Below are 14,582 nucleotides of genomic sequence, written 5' to 3'. Positions count from 1 at the left end.
AACTATATAACACACACACACTCTCTCACTCAAACACACACACTCACTCATACACACGCAATCACTCTCACAAACATAAAAACACACACACACACACACACACACACACAAACATAATCTTTTCTCATAAAAGCAGTAAAGCTCAAGCTGGTTATTCGTTATTTGACACTGATTCTGTGAATAAGTACCAGTGACACTGAGTTTATCTGTGTGTGTGTGTGTGTGTGTGTGTGTGTGTGTGTGTGTGTGTGTGTATAATCCTCCTTCCGTCTGAGGAAATCCTCTTTCCAGCCGCCATCCAGAGATGAGGAGACACCAAGTGTGTGTGTGTGTGTGTGTGATCAGGGTTCTGTGACTGAGGGTCCGACTGCAGGCGCTGAAACTCAGTGTTTCGCTGAAGCAGGAGTTTATGAGTGTGTGTGTGATCAGACATCAGACGCTTCACTGTAACTCAGTTCTCCTCTGCATAATTCATAACCGCAGATGTGACCAAAAACCACTGAAAGCATCATAACAGAAGTTCATGTGACTAATAGAAGTTGTTGGATAGTTGTGTGTGAGAAACTGACATGACATCATGACTTTTGCGTAAACACACGTGGCGTGTTATCTATATGCATTTTGAGCTATCCGCGTGTATGCGTACGCCATTAAATGTCCACGTGATTCCGCATGTGTGTACACGCCGTTAAATGTCCGAGTGAAACGAAGCAAAATGTAGATCTACATCTAGGGAGTGATGTATATTTTCCTAGGACGGTAGGGGAACACTGGGGTAGGTCATATTTATACATTAATGTAACGTTAAGTCAAACGGCGTTCATAAACACGCAGAAAAGCGATTATGCGTGTTGATAGCGCGCCAAAAATGGAAATACGAATTGGCGTGTCATCAATGCAATTTCATCAGCGATGTTCCGGTGTGTGTGTGTGTGTGTGAGAGTGCGCGTGTTTGAGTGTGTTTATAAAATACTGTAAATGTGACTCTCTTCTGGTCACTGTGTCTGTAAGAGGATCATGTGGCCGAACAAACTAACAAAAAAGTTAATCTCCTGTAAAGCAGTTTCACACACACACACACACACTGCCAGCCGTTTCTGCTGTAACGACACATTTCACCGCTTAAAGTCCCTTCATTATGAATACATTCATCACTGACGCTCATTACAGGCTGATTAAGTCATGATGATGATGATGATGTCGTTTTGTTGCTCGTCGTTGAAAAGGGAAAAAGAGCAAAATATGTACAAGCTTAAATCGTTTTATTAAAACATGATAGTTTGAGGGGAAAGCTGCTCTTCGTCGCGTCAGCATGTCTGAGGATTTACGGCGTAACCGGAATATGCTCTATAATGTTCCCATAAACTTATCAAAATGTTATTTCTAAATGTTATGGGCAAAATGTCAGTTTTTTAAAAAATGTTTGAAAAACGTGGTCATGCTAAGGAAAATTGTATAATTATTCAAAAATTATGGGAACGTAGGCTACATTTGAGTGTTTTCTGAACGTTCTCAAACATTTTTAAACATTAAATGAACATCCACATGAAACACAGGAAAACAGTTGTATAAATAATGTTTTTGTGCTCGTGTTTTTAGAAGATTAGAGAGTAGATAGCTCGTCGCTGAATGTGTGTGTGTGTGTGTGTGTGTGTGCGCGCGCGCGCGCGTTCCCGGTCAGGCGCGCGGTTGCGGTTCCTCCACAGAACGACAAATAAACCTGAGGGTAAGGGTTCTGAGTTTTATCACAAAATTCTGACATTTTCCCCTCACAACTGCGTTATAAAGTCAGAATTGCGTGATATACAGAGTTTATAACACGCAATTTTGACTTCATATCCCACAATTCAGAGATAAACTCGCAATAGTGAGATGAAAAGTCGCAATTATCTTTTTTAATGTTTAATTGTTCGGCGAAACAAACTTCCCTGGGTTCGGGAGCGGGAAAGACTTCAGAAAGTCCATGAAATGACCAGAATGTGTTTTCCTCCCATCATGAACTTGTTCTGAAAGTGATTTGAGTTTTAATTATGACAAATATCAGTAGCCTGCGGTGAGTTTCTGTCTGTTTCTCGAGTGTGTGTGTGTGTGTGTGTTTGTGTTTGTCCCCCTTTACAGCGCCGATGTGCCAAGTTGGATCGAGCACAAAGAGAGGAGTTCTCGTCTCAATGTGGGACAGCAGAAAGTGGCATCAGAGGGAAAGAGGACTAAAGTAGGCTTTCCTCCTCCTCCTGTGTGTGTGTGTGTGTGTGTGTGTGTGTGTGTGTTGGCCGCGGATAGCAGGTAGAGAGGCTCCACGAGAGCCGCTTTGATGCGGTCCCCAGTTCCTTAAACACAACAACCTTCATTAACTCACATCGCCGGTCCCTTCAGGTTCATTACCAGCTCTATCACACACACACACACACACACACACACTCCGCGATTAAACATTCATCCTCGTGTTTCTAGGTGTTGATTCGGGCTCCGCTGCCAAAGGCCTGGTTTGCGTGCCGTTCCGGGGTTTGATGCCGCAGGTTCGTCCCTCCGGACTGTAATATTCTGATCCTGGAACAGTTCGTCTTGTTTTCGGCTGTTTTGATCAGTTGCAGGATTCGCTCAGGAACTAGATCAGCTTTACAAAAATATGTTCTCAGAATGTTTTGTAACGAATGTTTAAAGAACATTCTTCAAACGTTATAGGAACGCTACTTTTGAATGTTCTCTGAACGTTCTGAAACAGGCTAGTTAAAGGAGAACCTTTGGTCGGTACATAGTCAACCGTTCTCTGAGATTTGTTTTCAGGATAATCGAATGTAAAGAGTTTTATCTCTAAAAACTGTTTAGCGTATAATGCTTGTAATGGGGGCATTGACTAACAGGTACGCACAGGCGCATTTGATAGACATTCTTAGCAGCACCCAATAAACAGCGCCGGGCATTCGTAAACCACGCCTCAAATACGGGAAATGAGTATTAAAACTTTTCAGTTATCACCTTTAGTTTAACACAGCTCAACTCTCAACACTTACAATAAGGTAATATTAAGTTAATGTTAATCTCAACATACTATACATTTATAAGATGAACATTTGTACGTTTATTTTCCCATTAAAACAATAAAGGTCAGAGGCTGTGCAAAAATTAATTGCGATTAATCGCATCCAAAATAAAAGTCTGTGTTTACATAATATATTTGTGTGTGCTGCATATAATTATTTTGTATATATATAAATACACACACATGCATGTATATATTTAAGAACATGTGTTATTCATATATCAAATATTTATATTTATATAATATAGATTATGTATTTATAAATATATACAGAATTTAGGCGCAAATAATTCTTAAATATATACATGCATGCATAGGTATTTATATATACAAAATAATTATATACAGCACACACACATATATTATGTAAACACAGACTTTTATTTTGGATGCAATTAATCGCAATTAACTTTTGCACAGCCCTAATGCTATACTGCAATACATTCTTTTCTTACTCAGTGTTTCTGTCTAGTTTACAGTCCAAATATCTAACAAATGTTAAATCAAGATGCATTTACTTGATGAGTGAAATAACATCAGATATTATATCCTGTCTTCTGGAGAATAAATAAGAATTAAGTGAGTCGATGCTCAAAAACAAGCAAAATTATCTGCAGATGGAGTGAGAAAAATAATGTTTCTGTTTGAATTATGATTATTTTTCTCCATCAGCAGATTTTTTTAAGCATGAACTCACTTAATTTTGATTAATTCCTCAGAAAACAGGACATAATATCTGATGTTATTTCACTCATCTAGTAAATTGATCTTGATTTAACATTTGTTAGATATTTGCACTGGAAACAGGACAGAAACACTGAGTGAGAACAGCATGTTTTGCAGTGTGTAAGAATAAGCTGGTGTTAAAGCATAAACCCTTTTTTTGTAACTTTTAAAATCTCACATTATGCTTGAGATTTATCATTTGCATACCGCGTTGTGATTTGCTCCGTTTTCTTGAATATTTTTGCATTTATATTGACTTTTGCAAAGTCTGAAACCTGAACTTCAGCACAGAACTACAGAACAGAGCGATGTCCTCCAGCAAACACACATCTCCACTTCAGAACATGTAATCCCTCACAACAGGAAGAGAAAGTGTCTCATGTTAAAATGCTGATCAGCAAATCTGGAATCTGTGCAGTTTTCGCCCAGAGCACTTTCCCTTACTCTCTCTCTCTCTCCAGGACAAAAGAACGCTCTTCTCCAATCAGACGAGCCGCTCGGCTGTTCTCATTAAGAGTGGGAGGAGTCTTGCAGTTTTGGAGTGATGGTGATTCTGCTGTAAGATTCACTGATGATCTGATCAGAACTTCAGCGGACTGACCCGATCCCGGACCCGGACCCGCAGGAGTCTGAAGACATGGGGACGTGGACACACACACTCCACCTGGAGGTATCGCATACACACTAATATATCTTCTGAGAAATATGTTCTCCAGATATTTTGAAAGAGATGACGGCTTATTAAATGGGGTTTAGGATGTTTTTGGATAGATGTTAAATGAATACATGTAAATATACGGATTACAGTTGAACATTATTCACAAATAGTACAATTTTAACTATTAAAACAAACAAAAAAATGACTTTAAATAGTATAAATTAATTTATTAGAACTAGTTTTCCTTTAGTTTATTGTCATTTTCACTCAGTTTCACACTCATTTCTTGGAGAGTACAAGTACAAGTTTGTCTTGATGTTTTCAGCATGGTGTGTGTGTGTGTGTGTGTCAGGCGGACAGTGACGAGTCTCTCCTGAAGCGTGAGGAACGGGTCGCGTCGGTGAAGATGAAGGAGGTACACACTCTTCTGTTTATTATGACTTAAATCTCTCCGTCTTTCTGGACACAAGTGTAAATCCTGCATTTTAGCTTCACTTTATTCAATTTCTTGAATTCATTTAATTACTCTTGAGTAACTGCAATTCATCATTGTCTTTAACATTGTAACTTGTTCAGATTTAGATTTTGAACACTTCTTTTGTCTCTAGATCTGTCTGGTTTATGTACTTTATCTTTTTGTTATTTGATAGAAATAGAAAACTTTAGGTGTATTTTGAACTTTAGTTTTTTACTTTCAGTTCATTAAGATTTTAAACCTACTTTAAAGTGGTCATGAAACGCTGCTCTTCTCTCCTCTATTGTGTCGAATATTGAGAGAAACGCTTCAGGAACGAGAACACATGTGGGCGGGGCTTGACTGTCTTTGGGGAGTTGATTGGATGGTTGTGGTTTGCTATTGGCCGATCTCCTGTGAGTGACAGGTTATAGCCCCGCCCACATCACTAGAGAAGAGAAGCTGCAAGAGGAACTGATTCTGAGTCAGCGTTATTAACACATCATTGGGAATCAGGAGATGTGTTTAATCTGACGCTGTGTGTCGTGTCCCGCAGACTGGCTGCTCACACTCGGACTGTCTCTGTGAGTGCTTTCTGCCGGGACGACATCATATCCGGTCATGTGATCGCTGTGATCACGGCTGGGTCGCCCACGGTACGAAACACGTTTGTTTTGTGATGTTTTATGAAACTTGATTCCCATCAGAAGTGATTGGTGTGTGTGTGTGTGTGCAGCGGTTGGGAAGGTGTGTCCAGCGCTGGTGTGTTCGGGCCAGGTGGAGATCGTCCAGAGTGACGGTGTGTTTGACATCGCGAGTCTGATTCTGTTCGGGACGCAGGCGCTCCCGGTGCGCATGAAGATCCTGCTGGACCGGCTGTTCAGCGTCCTCACACACACACAGGTGCTCAACATCATACACACTCTGGGCTGGACGCTGCGAGACTATGTGAGAGGATACATGCTGCAGGTACACACACACACTCACTCACTTACACACACATTGAATAATGATGAACAAATTGAATTTGTATCATAAGTGATGAACTTGGGTGCAGTAATTGAGCAGAATGATCTGGACTCTCCCTCAGGACTGCATGGGGAAGGTTCTGGACCGCTGGGTCTCCATGAGCCTGGAGGACGAGGTCGCGACCCTGCGGCAGTTCCTGCGTTTCGGGGAAACCAAACCCATCGTGGAGCTCATGTTTGAGGAGGTGCGTCCGGGAGCAGATCCCTCCGAGGAACGAGGACACTCCCAGAAGCCAGCGTTCCCTCGGCCGCTCCCCTTGATCAGCGCGCCGCTCTTCCCAGCGGATCCTCATCCGGTCCCGCAAACACTGAGCAAGCAGAGCGTGTGCGAGGCGAGCAACACGGAGATAAACACACGGAAACACACCGAACCGCGTCTCCGTGATCCCTCGGGAACACGCGAGCGCCGGCACGGATCGTCCGCGGGGAAAGGCCGGGTGAGTTGCGACGAGTGCGCTAAGACGTTCTACGATAAAGGAACGCTGAAGATCCACTTCAACGCGGTGCATCTGAAGATCAAACACCGCTGTACGATCTCCGGCTGCAACATGATGTTCAGCTCGCTACGCAGCCGCAACCGGCACAGCGCTAACCCCAACCCGCGCCTGCACGCCGCGCTAGAGCACGTGGCCCGCAGATTCAGACCTGTTTCCATGGCAACCACCAACACGCGAATGCACGCCGCGCTCGATCACGTGACCCGCGGACCCCCGCCTGTTTCCATGGCAACCACCAACACGCGACTACTCACCACACTCGATAACGTGACCCGCGGACGCACACCCGTTTCCATGGCAACCACTGACACGGTCTCGACCGACCATCGTCCAAGCGTCTGTGAGGCTCACAACATCTCAGGAGGAGGAGGAGCTACAGGCAACCGTGCAGCCAATCAGAATGGCCGGAGTCATTTGATTGACATGACGCCTCAAAAGAAGCCGCGGAAGTCCAGCACGCCGCTGAAGTTCAAGCCGGCGGTTTGCATCGAGACTGATGATGATCACGTCACAATATCACCACGGCGACTAGTCAACAGCCTCAGTGGCAACAAGCATCACACGTTCAACACCCGTCACTACAAACAGTTTCCCAAGACACTGTATGGTTACCGTAGCAACGTAGAAGAGGGAAACAATCAGATGACGAGAGAGTTTCTAAGAGTGGATGATGAACGGAAAGAGAGATATCGACATCTGTTAAAGGTCAAAGAGGAGATGTGTGAACCCACCTGTGACTGTAGAGGTAATCGCCATAGCAACCTGTGACTGTAGAGGTCATCGCCATAGCAACCTGTGACTGTAGAGGTCAATACCATATTAACCTGTGACTGTAGAGGTCATCACCATAGCAAGCTGTTACACTGTAGAGGTAATCGCCATAGCAACCTGTGACTGTAGAGGTCATTACCATATTTACCTGTGACTGTACAGGTCATCATGATAGCAACCTGTGACTGTAAAGGTCATCCACATGACAACCTGTGTCTGTAGAGGTCATCACCATAGCAACCTGTGACTGGAGAGGTCATCACCATAGCAACCTGTGACTGTAGATGTCATCACCATAGCAACCTGTAACTGTAGAGGTCATCCACATAGCAACCTATGACTGTATAGGTCATCACCATAGCAACCTGACTGTAGAGGTAATCGCCAGGGCAACCTGTGACTGTAGAGATCATCGCCATAGTAACATGTGACTGTAGAGATCATCGCCATAGTAACATGTGACTGTAGAGGTCATCACCATAGCAACCTGTGACTGACAGCTCGAGATCAGAACTGACTCTGTGGTTTTATTCTGAGCGATTCATCAAAGCAGGGTTTTCATAAAAATAATGAAGTGTATTTGTGAACTTGAAACAAAATATATTGACTTGTAATAATGTTGGCTCAAAATCTTGTATGACATTTAATGCTGGTTAATGTAAAGTAATAAAGTTTACAGAGATAAGATTATATTACATGCTTCAACAATCATGTAAAAATAAAAAATAAAGTTCGAACCCAAAATCAACACAAACCTTTAAACTAGATGTAATTCTCCTCTAAAACCTGATCTCTCTGACCATTCAAAATGTATATTTATATTGTATTATTATTTGTACATTTGTTGCATTTTCATCTTAGCTGCATGTGTATAAAAAGTGCGGAACAATGTACATAAATTGAATGTAACAAAAGACAATATTTAAAAAAAAAAAACAAAAAAAAAAAACAATACTCCAACTATATCTCAGGCTTTTATTTCTACCGGGAACTGATGTTCTTCATTGAATTCAGTGTTTACTTTGAATTTGTGTTATTTCTGTTAATCGTCTTTATTTCTACGTAAGACTCCATTAAAATAGTTCGTTCGTTCGTTACGAAAATCTTGTAGGCTATAAAGGAGGAGATTTGGAGTTTACTTTTATCTTCATAAACCTAATAACATGTAATATCCCCCCTGAGAGTGGATATGATGTTGGTGATGACGTGTCTCCAGAGCTCATGTGATGCCGCTGCTGTCCGCGGTGCTGAAACCCCACAAACTGTCTTTCTGAAGCCCTGCTCTCAAACTATACTTACAATAAACCATGATTTATTGGTTCATAATATCTGATTCTTCTGTGTATCATCATCCGCGCGCGCTCAGGGCGGGTCGTGTGACGTCACGCGCGCGTTCATCGGTCCAGACACTCGGCGAGTCCGCGCGACCGTAACAGATATTTTGTTTTTAACCCCGAAAGCCTCGAAAAAAACATCAATTGAAGAGGAGCGAAGGGAATAAACAAAGAGTGGAAATGTCTGTGGCGGGCCTGAAAAAGCAGTTTCACAAAGCGACTCAGGTAAGAGCTGAATCCGTCCGTTATTCACGCCGATGATGATGATGATGATGATGACACGATGGGTTTGGTCGCTATGAAACCATCACACGTCAATCATAACACCGTTCATTTGAGTATGAATTCAGAAAACGAGCTTTTGTTCCAGAAGTAGACGCTTATCTGCAGTTAGTGTGGTCGTTTTTGAATGTATGAAAACAGCGCGAGACCTGCGGGTGACCATACACCGTCACGTGATCTCAAATATTCACGCGCGTTATGTAATCGGCCGCGCGCGCTGAAATGATGCTCACCTCAAGGGATACAGACAGATTTCTGGGTTTTATTTGTAAAAAGATATCTTCTGTGTAGTCCCTAAAGTCTGTACAAAATGCTATTTTTCTCCACCCTGTTGAATATTCACATCATTTTTGAATAAGAAAAAACTGTTCGTGACACCATACAGTCCTTCCTTGACTCACAGCTATGGCATAGCGGGGCGTGTTGTCACAGTGGAAGTCAAGGAAGGACTGTTGAAATTTAAAGTAAAATATGTCTTTCACAATATGTATGGTTTGGGACTTGTTTGATAGAACAAAAAGTATTATTAAAATTATTACTGTTAGAGAAAACAAATATTTATGACTTTTTATTGCATTTCAGTCTTCTCGTGTTATGTGAGGGATGTCTTCATAATGATAATCAGTTTGTTACATCAAAGACGTTACATTTACAATTATTAATTTCTCTAAAATGACTTTTAGACAAGAGTGGATTATTCATAATACATTAAAGGGCACATGTTGTTTGTTTAAAATAGATCCACGCCTCCCAGCCAACCAGAAATAGAAATGTGAATCAATGTTCTGTCCTTACCACACACACACACACACACACACACACACACACACACACACACACACGCCAACATGAATCAATACTCAAAGTGAACAGAAACAATGTCACATTGGTGGTTAGTTGAGTCTCCACTGTATTTAAAGTTGCAGTGGATAATAAATGTTGAATGTTGAATTCATCAGATTAGCAGCAGAAGGAGGAACAGAGAGAACTGAGGGATTTTTAGGGCTAAAGAGATTTACTCACGAACGATGATTCTAGATCTGGATAGATTAGTGTGTGAAACTGAAGTGTGTTTGTATGAGTGGGAGAGTGAGAGTGTGTGTGTGAGAGAGAGATAATCTGTGTTTGAACAAAATGAGATTATGTCACACATAACAAATATGCTGATGAACACTAAATGAACATTAATACTGTAGGAAAGTTATCCTAAATGATATGTTTAGTAAATATTTATTATAATAATTTGTATAATTGTATAATTAGACAATTTATGGCGACGCTTTACAATAAAGTTCCACTGGGGACATTTCATTTAATATTCAGCAATATTATTATTAATCTCCTGCATTGACAGCATTATATGAGAACTGAACTGAGCTGGACGATGACATCACGATGGTTTTCTCCAGAGCGGATATATATATATATATATATATATATATAAATGAACTAAATTAATAAGTTTTTTACAACAGAAATGAAACATCACTGAAGTGGACTGTGAGGATATTCTCTTCTGTTGCATTATTCTCCTGTTATCTCTGTAAAGCTGCTCTGACACACACTGCACTGTTAGACCTTACCAGGTTTTTTACAGTAAAATACTGATATAAAATAAAATAATTTACTGTAAAAATGCACTAAAACTCAAGTTAACTAAAAAATACAACTTATTAGTTTTAGTGCATTTTTACAACACTGTTGCCAGTAATTTACTGTAAAAATGCACTAAAACTCAAGTTAACTGAAAAATACAACTTATTAGTTTTAGTGCATTTTTACAGTAAATTACTGGCAACAGTGTTGCTAGTATTTTACTGTAAAAAACCTGGTAAGGTCTAACAGTGTGTATAAATAAAGGGGACTTGACATTACTTAAATGCAAAGTTGTGTGTTGAATCTCCAGATGGCACAGGCTGACAGGTCCTTAACTCTGCCTGCAATCACATCATTATAATCAAGTCACCTTCATTTATATAGCGCTTTTAACAATATAGATTGTTTCAAAGAAGCTTTACAGTGATAAAAGAGGGCACAGCTGATTGGTTCCTGCTGTATCTGTATCAGCCAATGAGCTTGTTGCTCAAACTTCATCATAAATGTGGTCAGCAACTGTAGCAGTTACAGCACTTTCAGAAACCCTCCACCTTCCCCAGCTCCACCTGTGTAGATGTGCTTCATGTATGCTATACTGTTATCTGTGTACTGGGAGTAGCAAGTCCCATACTAACCAGAACCAAGCCGATCTATTCAGCAAAGACCAAACATATCCATTATCATGATAAACACTCATTAGTTCAGGCTGTGACTAACATTAACTAACCATGAATAATACATTTGTTACAGCATGAAGTCATCTTTCTTAACATTAGGTAATAAAATACAATTGTTCATTGTTAGTTCATGTTAGCTGAGAATCATTTATTAATATGAACAGATACAACTATTGATTTAGTAAATGTTGAATTAGTATTATTAGCCTTAAAAGTGTTTCTTTTCATTGTTACTTCATGTTTACTAACAATGCTAACAAATACAAACTTATTGAAACGTAACCCGATTTATTAAAACTTTATTTAATTTCTTATTTAATTTATACTCATACATTTTTTTAAATATATTTATGTATTAATACTATTTGAACAAGGAAAACATTTTACATTTTTAAGCAAAAATAGTAATAATTGTATTATTAATAAATGTTAATGTTATTATAATTTTAATGATGTTACTAGTCTTAGTATTTTATGAAATGTATTGTTATGTAAATATTTAATTAATGCGTCTTCATAGTGTGTCTACGCGTTTACATATGTATGTACATGTTATATGATATATTTAAAAACCGAATAGGTTGAAGTTTTGATGGTGAACAGATTGAGTTATTATTATAAACACGTCAGGAGTGTGTTGAGATACGACTAACTCCATATGAAGACGGCGTACGAGAGGAGAGAGATTAATAATTCATGCTCCGAGTAAACCTGCTGCACTGCTCATATTTAATTTATACTGTCCACACACACACACACACACACACACACACACACACACACACACACACACACACACACACACACACACACACACACACACACACATGCAGTCAGAGCTTCTCTGTGTTCATAGTCTTCTTACATAACTGACGGATTGACGGATTGATCTCGACATGAGTGAGAGTGAGATGTGTGTGTGTGTGTGTGTGTGTGTGTGTGTGTGTGTGTGTGTGTGTGTGTGTGCGATACAACACTTGACTCAGAACCAGGAAGTGAGCCTCTGATTGACATGTTCAGTGATGATGTCACAGAATAACACTCGTGATGATGTAGCGTACACGTGGAGCGATGTCTGATCAAAGCAGTGTTTATTTATTTACGAATGTCTTTCTCTCCTGCATTTCACATCTGCTCTTGTTTACTTTAGTAAAAAACTGTGAGACATTTCAAAAACTCATTTTTGTTTTTTATGTTCGAATTTGTCTTGGTTACAAACTGAAGAAGCACATTAATCTGTGCAATAGCAGTATGTGTCCGTCATAGTTTCTTCAAGTTAAGCCAGACTTTTATTTTGGCGGCTCGCGGTGTGTGTGTGTGTGTGTGTGTGTCTGATGTGTTTTAATTGTTTTTAAATCTAAACTTGATGGATGGATGTTGTGCATCTCTATTTTGTGTCTGATGGCATCATCAGGTCGCTGTTGCTATGGAAACTGTCTCTCGTGCACTTCTCACGCAGCATCACTTCCTCAATCCTCAGACCCTGGAGTATAAAGAGCCTCACACACACACACACACACACACACACACACACACACACACACACACACACATGATTAATGTCACCGGCACATGTTAACGTGAGTGCATGAATCATCCGTGTGTTTGAGCGAGTGTCGTCAGCGTCTGCAGTTTACAATCATCCAATCGCACTGCGGTTTTTCTTTAGTGTTTTCCAACATGCATAAACTATCAATAAGCAATACATTTATTACAGTGTTTATTAATCTTTGTTAATGTCTGTGATTTAAAGCTCAGGTTCATGAAATAATATTAACAGATACAAATTTTGATTTTAATAATGCATTAGTACATGTTGAAATTAACATTAACTAAGATTATTAAATAGTTTTAGTTGTTTACTAATTTCAATCAATAATGATAATTTACCAAATGTTTATATATTTGTACTGGGAAATATGTGTTCAGCCTCATGTTTGTGTATTCAGTGTATAATTTGCGTGTGTGTGTGTGTGTGTGTGTGTGTTTTGTCACCTGTAGAAAGTCAGTGAGAAGGTGGGAGGAGCTGAAGGGACCAAACTGGATGATGACTTCAAAGAAATGGAAAAGGTACACACACACACACACACACACACACACACACACACACACACACACACACACACACACACACATTCAGAGAAAATTCTGAAAAAGAAATGTTCCTCATTTATTATGAAGTAAATAAACGTTAGCAACATGTTCATAGAACATATTTATGTTAGCTGGGTTATTACAGTGAAGTGACACAGAAATGACTCGAGTTCTGTTCAGTTTTACATGTGTGTGTTTGTTTGTTTGTTTGTTTGCAGAAAGTGGACACAACGAGCAGAGCTGTGCTCGACATCATGACCAAAACCACTGAATACCTGCAGCCCAACCCTGGTGTGTGTGTGTGTGAGTGTGTGTGTGTGTGTGTGAGTGAGATGCAGTGTATCGGCAGCTCTTCTAAATGTGTGTGTGTGTGTTTCAGCGTCCCGGGCTCGTCTCAGCATGATCAACACCATGTCTAAGATGCGCGGGCAGGATAAAGGTCTCTGTTACCCGCAGGCGGAGACGGTGCTGTCCGAGGCGATGCTGAGGTTCGGCCGCGAGCTCGGGGAAGAGTCCAGCTTCGGTGAGTGTGTGTGTGTGTGTGTGTGTGCGTGTTCAGAAGGATCTTGTGTATCTTCAGTTAGGATATTCTGGTAAACAAACTCGTAGTAGGCCGAATCATCCCGATAGCAGAGCAGGTTTGAGAGCTGGAGAGAGTCACGACTCGCTTTACGGCACGACATCACATGACATCACCAACGTATGAAGCAGCCTCTTGGCTATGAAGAGGACTGGGATCAGGCATGAGTGACTCCACAGCCACTCTAGGGGGCGCTGTTTGACAAGAATGGAAACTGCATAGTGTGCCTAGAGCAAGTGAACGCCCAAACTACACGCCTGAGTCTTGTACCGTCATGCTCGCCACGCCTGGGTCTTCAGCCAAGATGGCCGCCGCCACACCTAGGTCTTAGCTTAGGGTGGTCTGTGTCCGCAGTACAGTACAGCCGATCAGCATTTATTCATCAGACTAGCTGACTCAAAATAAGGGTTTTGAAAAATTAGTGTTCATTTTATTATTATCATTATTATTTATTTTTAGACGATAATGATTTGTGTGTGTGTTTACTTAGGTTTGGCTCTGCTGGACGCCGGTGAATCCATGCGCGAGCTCGGCGAGGTCAAAGACGCTTTAGATATAAACGTCAAACAGAACTTCATCGACCCGCTGCAGAACCTGCACGACAAAGACCTCAAAGAGATTCAGGTGCAGAGAGAGAGAGAGAGAGAGAGAGAGAGAGAGAGAGAGAGAGAGTGAGAGAGAGAGAGAGTGAGAGAGAGAGGAAAAAGTGAGAAAAAGTGAGAGTGAGAAAGTGAGTGAGTGAGTGAGTGAGAGAGAGTGAGTGAGAGAGTGAGTAAGAGAGAGAGAGAGTGAGTGAGTGAGTAAGAGAGAGAGTGAGAGTGTGAGAAAGAGTGAAAGAGTGAGAA

General features: G+C 40.7%; 2 protein-coding genes across 4 annotated transcripts in view; both read left to right on the top strand.

Moving 5' to 3' along the window:
• Positions 1 to 91: 91 nt before the first annotated feature.
• Positions 92 to 8,126, top strand: LOC120463307 (zinc finger protein basonuclin-2). 2 transcript variants are annotated; one of them, XM_039652289.2, is made up of 6 exons: positions 92 to 2,212; positions 4,228 to 4,436; positions 4,777 to 4,839; positions 5,435 to 5,534; positions 5,615 to 5,847; positions 5,969 to 8,126. In XM_039652289.2, exons 2-6 carry the CDS (start codon positions 4,404 to 4,406, stop codon positions 7,169 to 7,171), a joined length of 1,632 nt encoding a protein of 543 aa, XP_039508223.1. In that variant the 5' UTR covers positions 92 to 2,212; positions 4,228 to 4,403; the 3' UTR covers positions 7,172 to 8,126. The 2 variants fall into 2 exon arrangements, with proteins under 2 accessions (XP_039508223.1, XP_088980362.1); XM_089124236.1 differs by lacking the exon at positions 5,435 to 5,534.
• Positions 8,127 to 8,239: 113 nt separating this feature from the next.
• sh3gl2b (SH3 domain containing GRB2 like 2b, endophilin A1) overlaps positions 8,240 to 14,582 on the top strand; it is an 11,092-nt gene continuing 4,749 nt past the window's right edge. For both annotated transcript variants that reach the window (XM_039652300.2, XM_089124238.1), the window contains exons 1-5: positions 8,240 to 8,733; positions 13,065 to 13,133; positions 13,376 to 13,448; positions 13,537 to 13,680; positions 14,228 to 14,361. In XM_039652300.2, coding sequence (XP_039508234.2) covers positions 8,689 to 8,733; positions 13,065 to 13,133; positions 13,376 to 13,448; positions 13,537 to 13,680; positions 14,228 to 14,361 — 465 coding nt within the window. In that variant the 5' untranslated portion in view covers positions 8,240 to 8,688. The remainder of the gene's footprint in view (positions 8,734 to 13,064; positions 13,134 to 13,375; positions 13,449 to 13,536; positions 13,681 to 14,227; positions 14,362 to 14,582) is intronic.

The sequence above is a fragment of the Pimephales promelas genome, chromosome 20, assembly GCF_988280905.1.
Source record: "Pimephales promelas chromosome 20, fPimPro1.hap1.1, whole genome shotgun sequence".
Taxonomy (NCBI): domain Eukaryota; kingdom Metazoa; phylum Chordata; class Actinopteri; order Cypriniformes; family Leuciscidae; genus Pimephales; species Pimephales promelas.
The sequence above is the reverse complement of the archived record's forward strand: the minus strand, read 5'-3'. Positions and strand labels throughout refer to the sequence as shown.